Source organism: Littorina saxatilis, linkage group LG12 (assembly GCF_037325665.1).
Source record: "Littorina saxatilis isolate snail1 linkage group LG12, US_GU_Lsax_2.0, whole genome shotgun sequence".
Lineage (NCBI taxonomy): Eukaryota > Metazoa > Mollusca > Gastropoda > Littorinimorpha > Littorinidae > Littorina > Littorina saxatilis.
This window is the reverse complement of record NC_090256.1, coordinates 59,456,341-59,479,068: the sequence shown is the minus strand read 5'-3', so window position 1 is coordinate 59,479,068 and position 22,728 is coordinate 59,456,341. Positions and strand designations below refer to the sequence as shown.

At 40.8% G+C, this 22,728-nt stretch overlaps 1 protein-coding gene across 1 annotated transcript in view; it reads left to right on the top strand.

The window, feature by feature from the left end:
* The window catches only part of LOC138982402 (structural maintenance of chromosomes protein 3-like), a 54,491-nt gene extending 32,168 nt beyond the window's left edge, over positions 1 to 22,323 (top strand). The window contains exons 17-33 of the mRNA XM_070355672.1: positions 965 to 1,125; positions 1,479 to 1,620; positions 3,721 to 3,871; positions 4,401 to 4,620; positions 5,769 to 5,850; positions 8,568 to 8,759; positions 8,972 to 9,155; positions 10,220 to 10,290; positions 10,670 to 10,759; positions 10,973 to 11,059; positions 11,505 to 11,648; positions 12,399 to 12,470; positions 12,805 to 12,894; positions 14,770 to 14,829; positions 15,420 to 15,597; positions 17,279 to 17,385; positions 20,877 to 22,323. Coding sequence (XP_070211773.1) covers positions 965 to 1,125; positions 1,479 to 1,620; positions 3,721 to 3,871; positions 4,401 to 4,620; positions 5,769 to 5,850; positions 8,568 to 8,759; positions 8,972 to 9,155; positions 10,220 to 10,290; positions 10,670 to 10,759; positions 10,973 to 11,059; positions 11,505 to 11,648; positions 12,399 to 12,470; positions 12,805 to 12,894; positions 14,770 to 14,829; positions 15,420 to 15,597; positions 17,279 to 17,385; positions 20,877 to 20,948 — 2,103 coding nt within the window. The 3' untranslated portion in view covers positions 20,949 to 22,323. The remainder of the gene's footprint in view (positions 1 to 964; positions 1,126 to 1,478; positions 1,621 to 3,720; positions 3,872 to 4,400; positions 4,621 to 5,768; positions 5,851 to 8,567; positions 8,760 to 8,971; positions 9,156 to 10,219; positions 10,291 to 10,669; positions 10,760 to 10,972; positions 11,060 to 11,504; positions 11,649 to 12,398; positions 12,471 to 12,804; positions 12,895 to 14,769; positions 14,830 to 15,419; positions 15,598 to 17,278; positions 17,386 to 20,876) is intronic.
* The last annotated feature ends 405 nt before the right edge of the window (positions 22,324 to 22,728 follow it).

The following is a 22,728-nucleotide window of genomic DNA, read 5'->3' as shown; positions in this document are numbered from 1 at the left end:
GTGTGTGTGTGTCTGTCTGTCTGTGTGTGTGTTTGTGTAGAGCGATTCAGACTAAACTACTGGTCCGATCGTTATGACATTTGACGTGAGAGTTCCTGGACACGATATCCCCGGACGTTTTTTTTCTTTTTTTCGATAAATACCTTTGATGACGTCATATCCGGCTTTTTGTAAAAGTTGAGGCGGCACTGTCACACCCTCATTTTTCCATTAAATTGAATGAAATTTTGGCAAAGCAATCTTCGACGAAGGCCGGGGTTCGGTATTGCATTTCAGTTTGGTGGCTTAAAAACTGAGTGAGTTTGGTCATTAAAAATCGGAAACTTGTAATTAAAATAATTTTTTTATTAAACGATCCAAAAACAATTTAATCTTATTTTGCGTCATTTTCTGATTCCAAAAACATATACATATGTTATATTTGGATTAAAAACAAGCTCTGAAAATTAAAAATATAAAAATTATGATCCAAATTAAATTTCCGAAATTGTTTTAAAAACTATTTCATCTTATTCCTTGTCGGTTCCTGATTCCAAAAACATATAGATATGATATGTTTGGATTAAAAACACGCTCAGAAAGTTAAAACGAAGAGAGGTACAGTAAAGCGTGCTATGAAGCACAGCGCAATCGCTACCGCGCCAAACAGGCTCGTCACTTTCACTGCCTTTTGCACTGGCGGCGGACTACGTTCAGTTTCATTCTGTGAGTTCCACAGCTTGACTAAATGTAGTAATTTCGCCTTACGCGACTTGTTGTCTCTCCTATCTACAATTTCCATGTAAACTGAGTGCAGTTATTGTGTTTGATCTCCACTATCTTTGAAAGATCTATATTTGAGGGCGGTGTTCTCATTTACTCAGGTGCTGCCTTTATTAAATGACTTGAATTCTTCTTTCATTTGTTGTCTCTTAATTTCTTCTTCCTTCATTGCTTGACTGTAAGTATCTTCTTCTTTTGTCAGGCACTGCTAAATGGTATCGACAGTGTGAAAAAGGTGCTGCAGAGTTTCCGTGAACAGGGCAAACACCTTGACGTGGTGGCTGGTTACCATGGCATTCTGATTGAGGTCTTTGACTGTGAGAAGACTTTCTTTACCTGTGTGGAAGTCACTGCTGGTACAAGGTGAGGTTTTAGGAGTGTGTTTGTGAAGTTGCTTTCCAGCGCTTGAGGCTGTGAGCTGTTTTGTTGTGAATCTGTGAGTCATTGTATTGATGCTGATACGTCCAAGAGAATGTTAAGTCTTGGACATGAGAGAGAATTGCAGTGTTGCATTGATCAATGCATGTACATATGTATGCATTACTATACACACAAAAACCAGGTCTCCCAGAGTTGTTCTTTTCTTTTAGTATGTTCGTGTTTTCATTATTAATCCTGGTTTGTAATTGTCCCTGAAAGATAAATATTTAATACTAATGAGCATTTCTTTGAGTTGTTTTTGTTTATTTATTTGTTTCATTTCATTTGTATTACAGGTTGTTCCATCACATTGTGGACACGGACAAAACAGGTACTCGCATCCTTAGCGAGATGAACCGCCTTGGACTGGCCGGTGAGGTCACCTTCATGCCTCTCAACAGGCTGGACGCCAGGGACACAACATACCCAGATACCACAGTGAGTACTACATGCACGTGAAAACACTCAGATGCCTGCATCCGAGGTACATAAATACTGAAACACAAACTGTGTTTTTTAGAGATGTTTCTTTGAGATTTACAGTCATGAAGCCAAACACATTGTATCCTTTTTATATTTAGTCAAGTTTTGACTAAATATTTTAACATCGAGGGGGAATCGAAACGAGGGTCGTGGTGTATGTGCGTATGTGTGTGCGTGCGTGTGTGTGTGTGTGTGTGTTGAGCGATTCAGACTAAACTACTGGACCGATCTTTATGAAATTTGACATGAGAGTTCCTGGGTATGAAATCCCCGAACGTTTTTTTCATTTTTTTGATAAATGTCTTTGATGACGTCATATCCGGCTTTTCGTGAAAGTTGAGGCGGCACTGTCACGCCCTCATTTTTCAACCAAATTGGTTGAAATTTTGGTCAAGTACTCTTCAACGAAGCCCGGGGTTCGGTATTGCATTTCAGCTTGGTGGCTTAAAAATTAATTAATGACTTTGGTCATTAAAAATCGGAAAATTGTAAAAAAAAATAAAAATTTATAAAACGATCCAAATTTACGTTTATCTTATTCTCCATCATTTGCTGATTCCAAAAACATATAAATATGTTATATTCGGATTAAAAACAAGCTCTGAAAATTAAATATATAAAAATTATTATCAAATTTTTTTTTTCGAAATCAATTTAAAAACACTTTCATCTTATTCCTTGTCGGTTCCTGATTCCAAAAATATATAGATATGATATGTTTGGATTAAAAACACGCTCAGAAAGTTAAAACAAAGAGAGGTACAGAAAAGCGTGCTATCCTTCTCAGCGCAACGAATACCCCGCTCTTCTTGTCAATTCCACGTGTTCTGTGAGTTCGACAGCTACTTGACTAAATATTGTATTTTCGCCTTACGCGACTTGTTTTCCCCTTCTTTTTACATTTAGTCAAATTTTGACTAAATGTTTTAACATAGAGGGGGAATCGAGACGAGGGTCATGGTGTATGTGTGTATGTGTGTGTGTCTGTCTGTCTGTCTGTGCGTGTATGTATGTAGAGCGATTCAGACTAAACTACTGGACCGATCTTTATGAAATTTTACATGAGAGTTCCTTGGAATGATATCCCCGGACGTTTTTTTTCATTTTTTCGATAAATACTTTTGATGACGTCATATCCGGCTTTTTGTAAAAGTTGAGGTGGCACTGACCCTCATTTTTCAATCAAATTGATTGAAATTTTTGTAAAGCAATCTTCGACGAAGGCCGGACTTCGGTATTGCATTTCAGCTTGGTGGCTTAAAAATTAATTAATGACTTTAGTCATTAAAAATCTGAAAATTGTAATTAAAATGGTTTTTTTATAAAACGATCCAAATTTACGTTCATCTTATTCTTCATCATTTTCTGATTCCAAAAACATATAAATATGTTATATTTGGATTAAAAACAAGCTCTGAAATTTAAATTATATAAAAATTATGATCAAAATTAAATTTCCAAAATCGATTTAAAAACAATTTCATCTTATTCCTTGTTGATTCCTGATTCCAAAAACATATAGATATGATATGTTTGGATTAAAAACACGCTCAGAAAGTTAAAACAAAGAGAGTTACAGAAAAGCGTGCTATGCAGCACAGCGAAACCACTACCGCGCTGAACAGGCTTGTCAGTTTCATTCCGTTTTGCACAAGCGGCGGACTACGGTCATTGTGAAAAAATGCAGTGCGTTCAGTTTCATTCTGTGAGTTCCACAGTTTGACTAAATGTAGTAATTTCGCCTTACGCGACTTGTTTGTTGTTGTTTTGTTTATGTGTGTGTGATTTTTTGGCAATCAACTGCCAGTGGGTTTGTTTCAGGTAAGTTGCAAGGAGTTATTTGCATCATTATTCTCGTTCAGTGTGACTACTCAGTATGATTTCCTGTCTTCATGTTTGATTCTGTTTCAACTTGTTAAACTCGTTGAAGGCCAAGAGATTACCATGGTATTCAACATAGTGTGCAGTGGTTAGACTTATGTGTTTTAAATAACATGAATATCATGCGTTGTGAAATGGAAAGTGCACAAAAGAAAATGTTCTTTTTTTCTCCAGGATGCCATCCCGATGATCAGCAAACTAACATACCAGGAACCGTTTGCTCCAGCCATGAAACACGTGTTTGGCAAAACGCTCATTGCTCGCAGCATGGAGGTGGCCACTCAAATCGCTCGCACACAGAATTTGGACTGCATTACACTGGATGGTAAGAGTTTGGTGTTTTAGTTTGCTGAAAGTTGATACGATTTCAGCTGCTTGTCTGGACTGCATTACACTGGATGGTAAGAGTTTGGTGTTTTAGTTTGCTGAAAGTTGATACGATTTCAGCTGCTTGTCTGGACTGCATTACACTGGATGGTAAGAGTTTGGTGTTTTAGTTTGCTGAAAGTTTATACGATTTCAGCTGCTTGTCTGGACTGCATTACACTGGATGGTAAGAGTTTGGTGTTTTAGTTTGCTGAAAGTTGATACGATTTCAGCTGCTTGTCTGGACTGCATTACACTGGATGGTAAGAGTTTGGTGTTTTAGTTTGCTGAAAGTTGATACGATTTCAGCTGCTTGTCTGTTCTGAGTAAGAGGTCCTTGAATGTCTCGTGTGCTGAAAACATGAAGGGAATGGAAAAATGGTGCCAAGAACTATCTTTAATTCACACAAAATGGCCCAAACTTTTATGACCATTTCAGCAAATTTGCAGAAGAAAATAAATTGTAACATCTTTCTCTACCACCCCAGGTGACCAGGTGAGCCGTCGCGGGGCGCTGACCGGGGGATATTACGACACTCGTCGCTCTCGGCTGGACCTGCAGAAGTCCAAGCTGCTGCTGGTGGATCAACTGAAGGAACAGGAGGAGGAGTATAGTCAGCACCGTACCAAGCTGGAAGAACTGGAAGCCCAAATCACGATGCTCGTCTCCAGGATGCAAACCATCGAGACTAAGAACAGCAAGCAGAAGTGAGCTACTGGTGGTGTATTTCGGTTGGGTGTTGTTGGGTGGGTTTCAGGAGATTAAAGTGTTAGAACTTGTAGGATTTTTGGGGGGCATGCCAAAGATGAGATGGGAAAACCTACAGCTAGTCACAGGTAGAAGGACCATTGAGACCCAAGAACGCAAGGCACAAGCGAGGCTTTGGTGTGAAGTTTAGTTGTCTTTGAGTGGTTTGATGAGAAGAATGGTTTTATTTGTTGTTCTTGTTGAGTCACTTGAGAAAAAGTGACTCTATGTAATCGGTCAGTGTTAGTCTGTAAAAAAGAACCATATACACGTAGAGACATGCCGTAGACACCACCTTAACGTTGGACTTTTCTCGAAAACTATCAAAGCGATCGGGCTCATATTTTGTTTAGTCGTGACCTCCAATGACCTCTACACTTTAACGATGGTTTCGTTGACCTTTGACCTTTTTCAAGGTCACAGGTCAGCGTCAAAGGAAAAATTAGACATTTTATATCTTTGACAAAGTTCATCGGATGTGATTGAAACTTTGTAGGATTATTCTTTACATCAAAGTATTTACATCTGTAGCCTTTTACGAACGTTATCAGAAAAACAAGGGAGATAACTAGCCTTTTCTGTTCGGCAACACACAACTTAACGTTGGGCTTTTCTCGGAAACTATAAAAGTGACCGGGCTCAAATTTTATGTGAACGTGACTCATTGTGTTGTGAATAGCAATTTCTTCCTGTCCATCTGATGCCTCATATAATATTCAGAACTGCGAAAGTGACTCGATCGAGCGTTTGCTCTTCTTGTTTTTATTTTTGTATGATTCTAGTTTGTATGTTTTTTTAACATCTTGTTTTCACATTATTTGTTCAAGTCTAAAACCTTTGATTGCAGTAGATGCCAGAGCTATTATGTTCATATGTTTTAATTTTCTTTTGCATGACTTTCAATATGCAGAGATCAGGGACAGCAGCACATTTGAGAAAATTGTCATAAGTCTTGATTCTGAGTTAGATGTGCGTTAACTACCAGGTGTTGATTTAAACCACTTGTTCATTCTCACACAACTCATTGTTCCTATAATGTCAGTATAAAACAGCAGAAGCCAGGTGATGCTTGTGGGTGAATTTCATCCATTGTTCTTGGCTATTCCAGGGACAACTATGAAAAGATGCAATCAGATATTCGACTGGCCAAAGAAGAACTAAAGCAGTTGGAGAAGGCTCAACCATCCAAGGTGAGACATTTTCATCCTGCCATAGTTGTTTGAAATGTTGCCCAACTTTCGAAGTTGTTTGCAGTTAGTTTTGTCATGTAAAACAATAGTTCGTAATCATCTTGCATGCTGGGACAGGCAAGGAACTAAATGATGTAGAAAAATTAAGTTATACACAAGGCTGCTTTACTATGAAAGAAGGTTGAACAGACAACAGTATTAACATCTAAAAGCCAAACCAATCAGCAATTGGACTAAGGAGAACAATCTACAGAACCCGACAAATAAAACATGTGGTTGTCACACTTAAGATTGTTCGGACTTTCTATTGAAGTTAATGTTATGAGTCATACCAGAGATTTAAATGAGCAATTTTGAGATTCAGACCAATTCAGATTTTCTTTGTTGATTTGGTCTCATAGGTCAGTTTCAGACTTGTTGACATATCAGAATTCCCATGTCAATATTTGAAAAAGCAACGAGTGTAAATCTGGTACGACACAGCAAGCCATGTAGTATTCTGTTTAACCTATCAGGTCCCTGCCAGACTAGTTTGACACGACCTCATCCACATGATATACCCACTAGTGAATTGAACGATATTGTTATCTCACGGGTGGTCTCTCTCACATATATATGTAAGCTGGATTAAATTACATATACTCTACCAACTCACATATAGCAATTTACCTCAGTTTAGTGCTAGGACGCTTGTACGCATCACCTTGGTAACAAGGGAAGCAACCCTAAAAAAAGAACGGCCTTGACCCTTTAGAAGGGCCACGTGACCGGGGCCACTTCCCGTGTGCGTGCGCATAAAGCGCCGCCATGTTATCATTCCTTTCCAAGCGTTTACATGCGGTGGACGTGTGTCTGATTACGCTCGAGCTTCACAGCTCACGGTTCTGCTTTCCACTTAGCAGAAACTGTTCACCTTGGTTCCCGACCACTCTCTCTACCTGCGGCTGTCTTGGGTGAGATTATTCCAAATTATTCTGTTGTAATTTGTTCGGTCTGTACGTCTTTGCCTAAGTTGGTCGTCTTTGTTTTGTTTTGTAAACAAGTTGACTTACTGGCTGTCATGTCTGACAGCGGCAAGAAGAAGAGCTTAACGAAGCAGGCAGCTGCTGAGCACTCGCCTAAGAAAGGCTCTAGAAAGCCTAAAGCTTCTAGCGTTAAGATTTTTGATCCAGCTTCTTCTAAATCGTTCAATGTACAGATTGATGCACCCTCCACTTCTTTACTTCCCCCCTCCATGCCTACTCTGTCGGCGGAGAAGGGTTCGGAGGCTGCTAGTAGTAACACTGTTGTTTCTCCTGAGGTTTCCTTTATTCTGTTGACTCTGAGCGCGCAAATCAATGCTCTGTCTGCGGATCTCAAATCCACGCGGGAGGAGTTTCTCACTTTACCGCAGGGGGTAGGAGATTCTTCTTCTCTCACCAGGGTGAAGGTTCCCCCCTCGGCGACTGTGACAAGGGCCGACGTTCACGCTTGTCAGTCTCCCGGCGATGGGGGCGTTCCCTCGCGTGCTGTTTCCTCTTCTGGCCACTCCGGCCATAAAGGTATTTATGCCTCACCAGTAGTGGGGTTCTCCCGCCAACGTGAGGCGGGTTTACCGGACAAAGTATCCCCCCCGTTGTACGGGCAAGGGGAGAAAGTCCCGACCCCCTGCCTATTACCTTCCGTTCTCGCGGTCGGGTAGAGCAGGGAAGGGACCCGGAAACGCGAAGGGATCTGTTGTTGTTGTCCCCTTCCGCATACGAGTTGGCGGCGACACAACAATCTCGGCTTCTGGCCAGGGGGCAGGAAGCCGTCCTTAGGGAGTCACATCGCGGGTATAGCATCCCGCATGTGGCTTCTGTTCCGGTCGATGTTCCGGTTGACTATCGTAGTCAATACGGCGACACTCTTCCGGGTAACACGGATGTGATGGATGGACAGTCGGATTTTGGTACTTCTCTACATGAGGAAGATAGCAATTTCCGGCTACCATCCAAGCTGCCTCTCGCTCTTGCGTCGGCGGCGGAAGTGGCTTTTCGCTACTTTGAGGAAGGGGTGGAGTCTACGGCAGGTGTGTCCGTTCCGCCACCTTCGGCTTTGGGAGATTTCCGGTCGCCGGAGGATGATTCTCACTTCTTTCGCTTTCGGGAATCTCCGTCTGTCGCTTACGAGATGTCACGGGTCTTGGGCAAGACCAAATCTCATGCCCATATGCGCGCTGATACAGTGCCGCTTTTGGTAGCACATGGTGCGGCACCGGATGTAGTCAAGCCTTGGCTTTCGTCCTCTCAGCAACTGACTTCCGCTGTCCAATCTGGCCGAAAGTTTATGCTGAACTCTCAGTCAGTCAATCTTATTGACTCGTTCGCTCTTCCGCGGGCTACACTTCCGGTGACTCCGGAATTAGCTTCTCTCCGCGAAGACGGTTACAGTAGGGACAGAGGTGTTCCTTGTTCAGAGCTTACTCTTTTGTCCTTGGAAGAAACGGGCAGATCTTTGCTGGAACTGTCCTCCTTATCGGAGACAATCCAAAGAGCCCTCTCGCGTTCTATTTCTACCTCTCTTGTTCCGTTTGAGTTTCGGAAAGATGTGTGGAGAATGATGTTGCTACTTTGATCGCTACGTTGGCGAAAGTGTCAGCAGAACAAATGAGCCTAACACTAAACTGAGGTAAATTGCTATATGTGAGTTGGTAAGTAAAAATTTATTACTAAAATTTTTGATTGTGCGTGTAACAGGGCAAGAGTGTGAGCAGCCTCCAGGCCAGTCTGCAGGCCATGCAGGGCCAGGCCCAGGCGCTGAAGGATGAACTGGGCACAGCCCTGCAGTCCCAGCTGACCATGGAGGACCAGAGAGAGGTGGACAGGCTGACCGACGAGATCGCACAGCTCACACAGCAAAACAGAGCCGTCTGGCAGGAACGCATCAAGGTGGGTTGTTGGTGCAGTCATTGTGTGGATGACAGAATGGTTTGGGGGAAGGAAGGAAGGGTGGATGGATGTGCGGACAAGCAAGGTTGGTAGAGAGAATGCACAAGAAAGTCTCCCTTTTGGATGATTTTATGCTCATAATATTTTGAAAAGGGAAAGGGAAAAAATCCCCAAAACATTTGTAGTTGAGCATGGAGTTGTGTCTTTTTCAGCTGGAGGGAGAGAAGAACAAGCTGGAGAACCTGCTGAACAACAACCTAGTGAAGAAGCGTGATCGGCTGAAGGGGGACGTGCAGGAGGCCTCACTTGAGGAGAAGAACCGCAAGCTGGACAAGCTACGCGAAGATCTGACCTCTGTCGACCAGCGCCTCTCTGAAATGAAGGGACAGAACAAAGGTGTGTGTGTAGCACAAATGACAATCTTCACACTTTGGGCTGGAATTGAGACCTTTTTCTGTGTGTAAGGGTTCAGTTATCGAACAGTTTCTTTAGGACTTGACCTTAGTTAACCAACGCCTGTCTGAAATGAAGGGACAGAACAAAGGTGTATGAGGGAAAGTCTGTGTGCATGTGCCTGGAGGTGTTTGTGCAAAAGAGAGATGGAAGAAACTGTCATGTACAGGGTGACCCAAAATGAGTGCAACCCATAAAAGTACTCACAACTGCTACAAATGTGAATGGATTGAGTTTATTTTTAACACACATCAACGTAAGATGATAACAATTAAGTTCTGAAAGTTGGAGTCATTTCGGTTGGGTGGTCCACATGTTAGCGACGTTGAAGGATATACTCCAAATGTCCACCGCATTGACGGAGACACTCCTGAATGCGCCGTGCAAAATTGTCCACCTGACCTTAACACCACCCCCCCCCCCCCCCCTGATTTCTATTTGTGGGGTTATTTGAAAGACCACGTCTATGAGGACAACCCCCAGACAATCATGGACTTGAAAGCTGCAATAACAACAAAGATCAGGAGGATTCCAAGGGCAGAGTGTGTCCCCGTGGTGGACAATTTTGCACGGCGCATTCAACGCGGTGGACATTTGGAGCATATCCTTCAACGTCGCTAACATGTGGACCACCCAACCGAAATGACTCCAACTTTCAGAACTTAATTGTTATCATCTTACGTTGATGTGTGTTAAAAATAAACTCAATCCATTCACATTTGTAGCAGTTGTGAGTACTTTTATGGGTTGCACTCATTTTGGGTCACCCTGTATTAGATTTTTACATACTTCTGCCGAAGGTTTTCGCTTTTGTTATTGCTACTCCAAATCAGCACTGAAAGGGTATACATGTATAAACTACAGCTTTGCTCACTATAAATATTTTTAATTAAAATGGAGATGTTAGAATCCCATGTCTGATGTAGCTTTTGTATGATTTCAGATGTATACTTGTGTGTGCTTGGTAGTGATGAATTCCTGTTTTGACTGGCTTCTCTTGTGTGCAGATTCAGACAGTGAAATAGATAAACTCAACAAACAACAAAAACAGAAGCAGACTGAAATGGAGCATTGGAAGGTAAGGAATTGAAAGTTGCCGAGTGCTGGCTGAGGCATTCTGGAGTCATGTAAAGTAGCTTTTTGACTCCGCCTTTTGATACTGTGCTAGGAGAGAAAGAGAGAATGTGCAGTTGATAAAGTCTTCATGTAACGCCTGTCTTCTAATGTTGATGTCAAATTATAGTGCATAGTGCTTTGAGTAGAGATTTTGTCCTTCTAAGAGTTGTGTATTATTCATTGGGTCACTGCTGTACTGTGTATATATTGTTTGAACTAATAGCTTTCTCTGGTAATAAATGTTGGTGTGTGTGTGTGTGCATGCATGCGTGCGTGTGGGTTTGTTTTTTTAAACTGGTGATGTAATTTTCCTTCTCAATTTATTTGTTCGTGTCTTTCAGGGCCAAGAACGAGAAATCCAAGAAAAAATACAGGAAGATGCAAAAGACCTGGAAAAGATGACAAACAAGCAGAGTTTACTTTTGAAAAAGGTAATTTAAACATCAAGAGTTTGCAGTTTTACCAGTAATTTCATTTATTTTGTCAAGTACTGTTAGCACTGTTAAGCTTGAGATTTGCTGAATATTTTAATTTGATGTTCATAATGTTTGCTTCTTTATAACTAAAATTCATGTTGCAGTTGTGAAATATTTTGTACATATTGTACATTGTCATTTACTTCATTCTTCCATTTTCCTTTGCAGAAAGAAGACTGCATGCGCAAAATACGTGAGTTGGGATCACTGCCTAGCGATGCTTTTGAAAAGTATCAGAACCTTAGTCTCAAACAGGTAAGATTTCTTCATGTAGATTTTTTCTAAGTGGGTGAGAAGCATGTACCAGGTTCAGGTTGGAATTGATGAAGAATAAGGATTTGAAAGACATGCCATTGATTGATTCTTGAGAATAACGTTTGAGAATTATACAACACAACACACTCAAACACACACACAAAACACACACACACACAAAACACACACACACACACATGCACAACACACTCACACGCACAACAAACACACACACGCACGCACGCACATGTAGTGCATATAGACTCAGGGTTCGAAAGATCAAAGATTTGGAAGAGAACAAAGTTTTTTTTATCTTTTTTGGAGACTTCTTATTTTGTATTAAATACAATCATTATCTGTGAGCTTGATGCTTGCTATAATTTAATTCTGCACACATTTTCCAATAGCAGTTGATCTGCAAATTATCATGTGTGTATGTGTGCAGCTCTTCAAGAAACTGGAGCAGTGTAACACAGAGCTGAAATGCTACAGCCATGTGAACAAAAAGGCTCTTGACCAGTTTGTCAACTTCTCCGACCAGAAGGAAAAACTCATCAAGCGAAAGGAGGAGTTGGACAGAGCCCACGAGGTATGTTTTGGAATAAAAAAAATTTAGATCCTGTGTCAAAAGACAAGAATTGTAAGTTTATGGGACGTTTCATTGACAAAACAACACTTATTTAATTAATTGAGGCTTACAGATTTGAGGAAAAAAATGAAAATCAATTAAATGTTTCGTAAACTGACCATTCTTGTTTTCTGATTTTTTTATTTTGATATGTAAGCAGTCTGTCTGTTACCTGATTTGACCCTGCATGTTGCTTTTGAAGGTTTGGTTTTCCAGTACATTTTAATCGTGTCATATGCTCAGTGTTGGTATAACTACATTGTACATGTATATCTGAAAAGTACCCGCACGGTGGCCTAGTGTTAAGACGTCCGTCCTGTGATCGGGAGGTCATGGGTTCGAACCCCGGCCGGGTCATACCTAAGACTTTAAAATTGGCAATCTAGTGGCTGCTCCGCCTGGCGTCTGGCATTATGGGGTTAGTACTAGGACTGGTTGGTCCGGTGTCAGAATAATGTGACTGGGTGAGACATGAAGCCTGTGCTGCGACTTCTGTCTTGTGTGTGGCGCACGTTATATGTCAAAGCAGCACCGCCCTGATATGGCCCTTCGTGGTCGGCTGGGCGTTAAGCAAACAAACAAACAAAAAATCTGAAAAGTATTTGTCTAGCCTTCTTTGCTTAATATCTGGGTAGTGTTAATACTCGCTTTAATTCATTTTCCTGGCTGCTGGCTGCATGCACTGATCAGTAATGGAATCTTGTGTTGCAGTCCATTGTGAATGACTTGATGGATGCCCTGGACCACCGCAAGTATGAAGCAATCCAGCTCACTTTCAAACAGGTTAGTCTCGGCTTTTCTGGTCATTTTGTACGTTTAGCAGCTATATTCACATCGAGTTGATAGTTTGTAAGAGAAACTGTTTCAGTTGTGCAAGTTAAAATGACATGTTCAGTTTTTTTTGTCACCAGTACAAGAAAACTATTCAAAAATGTTTTCTTGCTGTGAGGGGAGACTAAATCAATATTACATATTTTTCCGACCAACTTACAGCACATCCCCTCTCTAACTACCATGTTTCTCTCCTGTCTGCCATTGTCAGTGGAAAGTTTTCTTTGTTGAAACATAATGACTGAATCAGAATGGTTAGTGAGGTTTGCTCTCTCGTGTATTTCAGGTGTCCAAATACTTCAGTGAGATTTTTAAGAAGCTGGTTCCACAGGGACACGCAGTGCTGGTGATGAAGAAAGGAGAAGTGGATCAGCAGGTAACACTGGAGTACATTTCTTAAGGACTTATAAAGTCCTTCATTTTATATCCATCATAAAGACGTTTGTGTATTACCGTACTTTCCGGGTCATAAGGCGCGACTTTTTTCCTCGAGTTCGACCCCTGCGTCTTGTATAACGAAGCGCCTAATCCGTGTATGAAATACGAAAAAAATCAAAGAGACCGCTTGAGTACCAGTCAAACAACTTGTGATAATGCATGTTTCAGCTACTAGGTACTGCCCTGCCTTTGATCTGGCCGCACACACAGATTTCCACTCTGTTAAACTCGGTCACTGACCCCGGTGCAGGAAGTGTTTCCTCTCTCAGATATGACAGGGGAACCACCTCTCATGGCAAAAACTGGGTCATTGACCCCTGGGAAGAAGGTCGTGTCTATAAACAAGGCCACCCAGCTATCACAATGCCTTTGATCTGGCGCACACACAGAGCACACATATTTTCACTCAGTTAAAGTCGGTCACTGACCCCGGTGCAGGAAGTGTTTCCTCTCTCAGATATGACAGGGGAACCACCTCTCATGGCAAAAACTGGGTCATTTTGGTGCGCCCTATCGGCCCCCTGCGTCCAATGGGTGACTGGATTACAATTTTTTTTAAAAAGAAGGGGGTGCGTCTTGTATAACGAAGCGCCTTGTCACCCGGAAAGTACGGTACAAGTAAAAGTTTCCCAGTTCAATTACAGTTTGAATCTAGCATTGAAACACTCCACCTAGTTATTTTCTTTCAGCGGTAATGCTGCTTCTTCATGAACAGTTAAGTTTTAAATTTGAGTCTTCGAACAGATTTTGTTCTTTTTATATTTAGTCAAGTTTTGACTAAATATTTTAACATCGAGGGGGAATCGAAACGAGGGTCGTGGTGTATGTGCGTGTGTGTGTGTGTCTGTGTGTGTGTGTGTGTGTGTAGAGCAATTCAGACTAAACTACTGGACCGATCTTTATGAACTTTCACATGAGAGTTCCTGGGTATGAAATCCCCGAACGTTTTTTTCATTTTTTTGATAAATGTCTTTGATGACGTCATATCCGGCTTTTCGTGAAAGTTGAGGCGGCACTGTCACGCCCTCATTTTTCAACCAAATTGGTTGAAATTTTGGTCAAGTAATCTTCGACGAAGCCCGGACTTCGGTATTGCATTTCAGCTTGGTGGCTTAAAAATTAATTAATGACTTTGGTCATTAAAAATCTGAAAATTGTAAAAAAAAAATAAAAATTTATAAAACGATCCAAATTTACGTTTATCTTATTCTCCATCATTTGCTGATTCCAAAAACATATAAATATGTTATATTCGGATTAAAAACAAGCTCTGAAAATTAAATATATAAAAATTATTATCAAAATTAAATTGTCCAAATCAATTTAAAAACACTTTCATCTTATTCCTTGTCGGTTCCTGATTCCAAAAACATATAGATATGATATGTTTGGATTAAAAACACGCTCAGAAAGTTAAAACAAAGAGAGGTACAGAAAAGCGTGCTATCCTTCTTAGCGCAACTACTACCCCGCTCTTCTTGTCAATTTCACTGCCTTTGCCATGAGCGGTGGACTGACGATGCTACGAGTATACGGTCTTGCTGAAAAATGGCATTGCGTTCAGTTTCATTCTGTGAGTTCGACAGCTACTTGACTAAATATTGTATTTTCGCCTTACGCGACTTGTTTAACCTATCTTTGTCTATGCCTGTACCATTTATACATTTACAATGCTGTCCTGGTAACGATTTGCAAATCTGTATTTGTATATATATATATATATATAGAGAGAGAGAGAGAGCACAAGAATTGGTAAAAGTGGTGGAGGGAGTTGACAACAGTTATTAAGGATGCTGGTGCTCTTTTTTTGCAGGGAGAGGAAGGGCAGGCCTCTGTACCACTAGTTGAGCAATTCACAGGAGTAGGAATCAAGGTAAGCTCCTTTGTGTGTTTCTTTGTTGGTTGCTTTAAGAACAGAAATGACAATGTGGAAATGTTAGTACAGTGGTACCTGCAATGTGTGGTCCCTCCGATGAGAGGACACCTCCCTTTAAAGGACACTTTCTGTTGTCTATTATCTTGACCAAAATATACCTGTCATGACAGGCCACCTGCAATGTAAGGACACTTTTAGCTGGTCCCAAGGGTGTCCTTTCATCACAGGTACCACTGTATTGCTACATGGTTGTGTCACAAGGTTCTCAGAATGAACTTGAATGTATACACAACTCATAACTTGAAGGGAGAGGAGTGAACCTTTTCTTCATTTTTTTAAATTTTTGTTTATGGAAGCTGTCTACATCATGAATTTTTCTATACCAGTTATGTTTGAAAGGAAAAATAATGTCTACATTTCTTCAGCGTTTATACAGTGGCAAAACAGAGACAGAAAAAAACACAGTGGGTTTGGGTGTTAGCTTTATTTTCAAATAGCTTTATTTTCAAACCTGTTCTAACACAGTAGCAGGATATTATGAACTGTTTTGTCATACCAACACATCTGTTCCATTTTCTCTGTTCTAGGTGTCTTTCACGGGCAACAAGGCAGAGATGCGTGACATGCAGCAGTTGTCGGGAGGCCAGAAATCTCTGGTGGCCTTGACCCTCATCTTTGCCATCCAGAAGTGTGACCCCGCCCCCTTCTACCTCTTTGACGAGATCGACCAGGCCTTGGACGCTCAGCACAGAAAGGCTGTGGCTGGTAAGCTGAACGCACAATTATCTTGTTATGGTCTTACTGTATTCTTGTTAGTGATGCTGCTTCTGTTCATTTGCCTTGGCAATTAGAGGGGATGGACTGGAGTTCTTCTTGAGAACCGAAAGCCATAAGGAGAAGCAGACAATGATTTTTGACTCACATGCGAAGCAAAAGTGAGTCTATGTACTCACCCGAGTCGTCCGTCCGTCCGTCCGGCCGGCCGGCCGTCCGGAAAACTTTAACGTTGGATATTTCTTGGACACTATTCAGTCTATCAGTACCAAATTTGGCAAGATGGTGTATGATGACAAGGCCCCAAAAAACATACATAGCATCTTGACCTTGCTTCAAGGTCAAGGTCGCAGGGGCCATAAATGTTGTCTAAAAAACAGCTATTTTCACATTTTTCCCATTTTCTCTGAAGTTTTTGAGATTCAATACCTCACCTATATATGATATATAGGGCAAAGTAAGCCCCATCTTTTGATACCAGTTTGGTTTACCTTGCTTCAAGGTCAAGGTCACAGGAGCTCTTCAAAGTTGGATTGTATACATATTTTGAAGTGACCTTGACCCTGAACTATGGAAGATAACTGTTTCAAACTTAAAAATTATGTGGGGCACATGTTATGCTTTCATCATGAGACACATTTGGTCACATATGATCAAGGTCAAGGTCACTTTGACCCTTATGAAATGTGACCAAAATAAGGTAGTGAACCACTAAAAGTGACCATATCTCATGGTAGAAAGAGCCAATAAGCACCATTGTACTTCCTATGTCTTGAATTAACAGCTTTGTGTTGCATGACCTTGGATGACCTTGGGTCAAGGTCACATGTATTTTGGTAGGAAAAATGTGTAAAGCAGTTCTTAGTGTATGATGTCATTGCTAGGTTTAGTTATTTGACCTTGACCCTGAAGGTCAAGGTCATGTAAAGGTCAAGGTCAAGCATGTGAGTTGTATGGGCTTTGCCCTTCTTGTGTAAGCTTTGGATGGGCTTGCATTCAGTGCATTAGCTGTACTGAAATAATAATAAGAAAAAATAAAACTGCTAAAAGGTCAGGGTTATGTGGAAAAATATGTATAATGAAGTTCTTTATTGTTGTGTTGTAACTAGGGTTACAAAGTGTTCTATTATCTGAGCCTTCTTTTTTTTAAATCCATGTTTTCTTTAGTTATATTTTGTTTGCAGAATGTCTGTCAATGTCTCTTGTGAGACCTTCATTTCTGAGATTTGTGAGGGTCTTAACACTTCGGGATTAACTGTTTTACAATAGATAGTGAACTCTTGTTCTTGCACCAAATGGAATATTGGCTTGTGATCACTGATCAATAACAGATTGAATTGGTAGCTGGTACAATTCTAATAGCAGGGATGTAGTTTGGCACCGGTAGTTGACAAAATGCTGAACCTTATTTCAAATTACCAATAACATTGTCCTGATTTCATTAGAATGCCAAACTTGTTCACCTTGAGGAAAAGGTGCAAAGGCTGCCCTAATACTTTGACTGACTTTTTCAAGGCCATGTTGGCAAATTTGTCAAAGGAATTGAATTGAATTGAATTGAACTTTATTTTACAAGGTTTAAGATTTAAGGCTAGGCCTTTTCTTACATTTACAATCTGTCCAAATAATAAATCCTAGCAACGTCCTTGTAATAGTGATGGTGTTTTTGCAGACATGATTCACGAGTCGTGTCAGGACGCTCAGTTCATCACCACCACCTTCAGGCCAGAACTGCTGGAGCACGCAGACAAGTTCTATGGCGTCAAGTTCAGGAACAAGGTCAGCATGTCATACTTTCCACTTTCTCTTTGCTGGTGCTGCTTGACCTTTGATTTGGGTGGTCAGCGGTTATTGGCTGGGTAGGGATTTGAAAAGGATGGTGTTAGCTTAGTTTGTTGTTCAGCATCATCTTCCCTTTTGATAACAGCTGAACCCACCTTATTTTGTTGTTCAGCATCATCTTCCCTTTTGATAACAGCTGAACCCACCTTAGTTTGTTGTTCAGCATCATCTTCCCTTTTGATAACAGCTGAACCCACCTTATTTTGTTGTTCAGCATCACCTTCCCTTTTGATAACAGCTGAACCCACCTTATTTTGTTGTTCAGCATCACCTTCCCTTTTGATAACAGCTGAACCCACCTTATTTTGTTGTTCAGCATCACCTTCCCTTTTGATAACAGCTGAACCCACCTTATTTTGTTGTTCAGCATCACCTTCCCTTTTGATAACAGCTGAACCCACCTTATTTTGTTGTTCAGCATCATCTTCCCTTTTGATAGCTGAACCTACCTTAGTTTGTTGTTCAGCATCATCTTCCCTTTTGATAACAGCTGAACCCACCTTAGTTTGTTGTTCAGCATCACCTTCCCTTTTGATAACAGCTGAACCCACCTTATTTTGTTGTTCAGCATCATCTTCCCTTTTGATAACAGCTGAACCCACCTTATTTTGTTGTTCAGCATCATCTTCCCTTTTGATAACAGCTGAACCCACCTTATTTTGTTGTTCAGCATCATCTTCCCTTTTGATAACAGCTGAACCCACCTTAGTTTGTTGTTCAGCATCATCTTCCCTTTTGATAACAGCTGAACCCACCTTATTTTAAGACTTCCTCTGTTTAAAGACCTTGAATTTTTTTTATTTTCTGTTCATAACCTCTGTAAATTTATCTCCATTTAAAAAAAACTGTTTTAAGGCTGATTTTCTCAGTTTTTGTTTAGGTCTTAAAAGGGTAGTTCCACTGTATTTTTTATTCAGGAGTCTGTATTATTGTTTGCTTCTTGAAGAAATTGTGCGTTAGAAGGCAGTGAAAAAAGCCAACTTTTCTTTCAGCTTCAGTCTTTATATTCATCAAGAAAGAAAAATCTTTTCCTTTGACTGGATACATTAAAGTGAGACATGGATGTGTTCATGACTGAATGCGTAAGCACAATGCAAGGAATGGCCAGAGAGGTATGTGGGAGGTGTGTTTATAACCTGCCCTGTTATTGAGTGCTATATGTCTTATGTAAAAACAATGTCCTGTTTTGGTATGTACCACGCCTGAATTTCTCTATGAGATAATAAAGTATTCTTATTCTTATTCTTACCTTGGTGGTAGTGAGATTTTTAGGTGTGTTTAAAAATTGTAAGTTTTTTTTTTACAGAATGCTATACGTTATATGCGTTTTTGACCAAAATATGACATTTTACACAGATCGAGACAGTCATTGTTCTCCGAGACCGCGATAGCAATGACTGTCGAGATCTGTGTAAAATGTCATATTTTGGTCAAAAACGCAAATAACATTTATGTATCGATCGAATTCCTTTCAGGTACTGACTTTGTTGTTGTTTTGACGATTGTCGAACGAGCACACACACATGCAATCAAACACATAAGCTTCATATTTGGGCGTTTCAGGTTGACCGAAACTTCAAAGGAACTACAAAACACACGTCATGTACTGACTTTGTTGTTGTTTTGACGATTGAACGAGCACACACACATGCAATCAAACACATGACGTGTGTTTTGTAGTTCCTTTGAAGTTTCGGTCAACCTGAAACGCCCAAATATGAAGTTTTGTAGGCCTCTGACGTCACATGGCTCAAAGAAGGGAAATCCAATGTCCAATCGATACATAAAATATTGTATTGCTCAAGTTTGGGAATTCGGATCTCCGGAAGGAATTCTGGTATAGCAGGGGTGTCGTTTGGGTCGTCCCTTCGGCCAATCGCCGAATTTTTTTTTTTACTTTGGCCGAAACTTTCATGTCCCTATCGGCCAAATGTCCGAAGAGTATTCCTCTGAATCGGCCAAAATTTGTCAATTTGTTTTTTATTGGTCAGGCTTTGATTGCTAAAACTGCTTCCGATGTACTTAGTCAACTGACTGGCGTTTATTTTCTTCGCGAAAACCAAAAACGAAACATCAATGTTTTGAACGGAAGCCATTGACAAAATTTATAGATGCCAGAGTGGTTTCCCTTGGACAAGCGAAACCACACTCTCAGCGTTTGCGTCCGCCGGTTCGCGATAGTTTATCAGTCAGTCAGTGCTTTCGATTTGGACTTGAACATCATGTCGCAACCAAAAAAGAAAAGAAAAACTAAATTGGCCAAGGTTTGCTACCCTTCGCCAAGGAAAGTGATTCCGAACAAAATGACAGCACCTGCACCGCGAATGTGGACAGTGTCAGTGTGAGTGGTAGTAGTGTTGTCGAGTCGATCGGAGCAGATGACATAGCAGACGTTAGTCACCGCGAATAGAAATCTGCTGAGCCAGAGAATGAAAAGCTTCCTTCAATTCGTGGTTTCCAAGCAACATGGCTCACCCTACACGGTCTTTTATTGGCGTTTTACCAGTCATGTTTCCCAAGGCTTGTCAAGATTTGCACAAGATTGGAAGAGTTTTACTTTCAAGAAATTAAAGGAAAAGGTTTGAAAAAGTTTCAGAGAATTGGTGTCAGTTGCAGTATGCAACATGTAATCCAGGGGCGGATTAGGGGGGGGGGTGTTACAGGGGTTCTGGACCCCCCCCCCCCCCCCACCCCACCCCCCGGCTGTACCAAAAAACAAACCACAAAAACATTTTCTGTTTGTGATTTTTTTTTCTGTCTGTAAAGCCAGGGGAAGAGTTAATTGTTTAATTGTAACAGTATGTGACATGTCTTCCTTCTAACCATACTATATGATGCCAGGAGCAGATATCAGTGAAGATAAATTGCCATTATTTAATACTAACTTTAAAAGAAATAATAAGTGGCTGCTGACACCAGTTGATCATGTTTGAAATCAAGGATAAGCCACAAATTGTGTATAAAATAGCTACAATTCTTCAGCTTCAGGGGGGCTTTGCCCCCCAGACCCCCCAACGGGACCCTGGACCCCAGGTTGTGACCCTCCTCCCCCCCTCCCTCTGGCTTAACTGCCTCGCCCCTGTAATATGTGTTCCTAAGACAATGATTGATGTATTGGTGTTCCCCTCTTAATAGTCTTGTGCTTGAATGTTGCGGTGACTTTCGATGAGCCAAAATAATAGCCGAACATTTTCCAAAATGTCCTAAAACTTTCTGACAGTTTCGGCCAAATGTCCCAACATGAAAATGTCAAGCAACACCCCTGTATAGAAGAAATAGAAATCTGAACATTCTATACACAATTGGCCTATCAGAATATTATATTTCTTAATTTGCAATTCCATGTTGTTTCATCACATGATTGTTTGCAAAAGGCTAGCATTTGTGAGTGAGGTGTTGTCATTGCTTTGTTCCTTCTTTGTGTGCAGGTGAGTCACGTGGAGTGCGTATCAAGGGAGGAGGCTAGAGACTTTGTGGAAGACGACAACACTCACACATGAGCACCCTCCACATCTCACAGACTTTATTTTTGTTGCGTGTCACGGACACGTTCACTGACTACTGCGTTCAGTGTGAACAGCTCCACAGTTTGGGGGAACCTGTGTAACCTTAGGCAGCAAGGACGTTTCTCTCATCCACCCCCCCTTCATCCCCGTCTTCCTGCCTTCGCTGCGGGTGTTAGGCGTGGAATGCAAGCAAACATTTGTGGAGACACCCGCTGTTATTTGTACATTATTCGGTGGAGTTATTATAACAAGGAAGGTATCGTAAAACCTTTTGGTAGTCTGATATTGAAAGGATGGAATTAGCTTTAGGAGTCTCCGGAAGGAATTCTGGTATAGAAGAAAAAAAAAGAAATCTGAAAGTTCTATTCGCAATTGCCCTATCAGATTTGTATTTCTTGGAGAAAAAAACAAACCCAACTGTGTCCAGGATTCAAGTTGTAATCGGATTAGTGAGAGTTACTGGTACCTCCTTTTTAGCAAATGGGTGAATGTGTCTATTCTGAAAGCCAGAATTCAAGCAGTCTGATTTGTGTTCAAGCAGGTTGTGTGCTGGAGAGAAATAATGGCCTGACACAAAGAAGAGGAACAGTCATCCCAGGGTGGCTCAAAAAAAATGTTTTCCCTGCGAAGTATTCATGCACTACATGCGCACATGATGACACTGTCAGTTCAGTGTAGTGAATGCAGTTTAAGGCAGCATCACAAAAGTTCTGCAATGTTTTCTTCCCCCCCAATAACTTCTCTGTTCTTGTTGTCTCATCGAAGTTGTACATGTTTTGATGTATTTTTATCTCTCACTTTGAGATTTACAAAGTTTGACCTTGAAGAAGAAAAAGCAGGCTTCATTTTCAAAGAAAAAAATTCGGTTATGATTTGACAAAGGTACCATTATCCTCTTTTGTCAAACCCTGTGTGGGGAAAAGGCGTATGAGACTCAGGAACGTTGTGTTGCAGGCAGTTGACGAAATACTGAAACTTAATTCAAAATCGCTGATAACATTGCCGTGGTGCCTATAACATCCAAAAAGTTGCCAAAGCCTCATGACCAATTCCGCAAATTTGCTGAAGAAAACAAATTCTAGCAGCATCACTAACAGGCTGTCAGTTTGTTGTTGTACATGTATACCATTTACTGTACTAAGGAATCGTAGAACAACAAGGTATCAAGAGCAGATATGAAACAGAGGGAAGGAGAGAGACTTTGCTAAATAATTTGATGTGTGAAAGAAAAAAAGAAGTATTCCGCTTCTTTTTTTTTATATATATAGATCTGTACACAGTAGTGCAAAAAGAATACTTGGTGCAAAGACTTCGCATTTTAACTGTGGTTTGTGTTGTCACATGTTTTTCTAATGTATCATTACATTTATCATGTTTGTTGTTTTTTCGGATGAATGTGTCATTCTCTTTTTTAATTTTTGTTTTTAGAATGAAGGAAACATTCTGCAATATGAAAATATCGATTAATACATCACGGCTGCATTCTCCACAGAGATTTTAAAGGGGGTGAGTGGGGGAAGAAACACTTTGGGTAGACTCTTAAGGTCTAGATACGTAACAAGGAAATTTAAAATGAAACCAACATTGCCTCAGGTTATGCAAGAAAACAATAATTAGGCAGCTGTCACTCCACACTGCAATATAATGTTTTTGAAACTGCAGCTGATATTCTCTTATGACAACGCAAACAAATGCAGAACAATTCAAAAGATAAACTCTACAGGCTGCTAGCCACCATCAATAAGCTGTCTCTGTTCAGACATAACGTTCATTT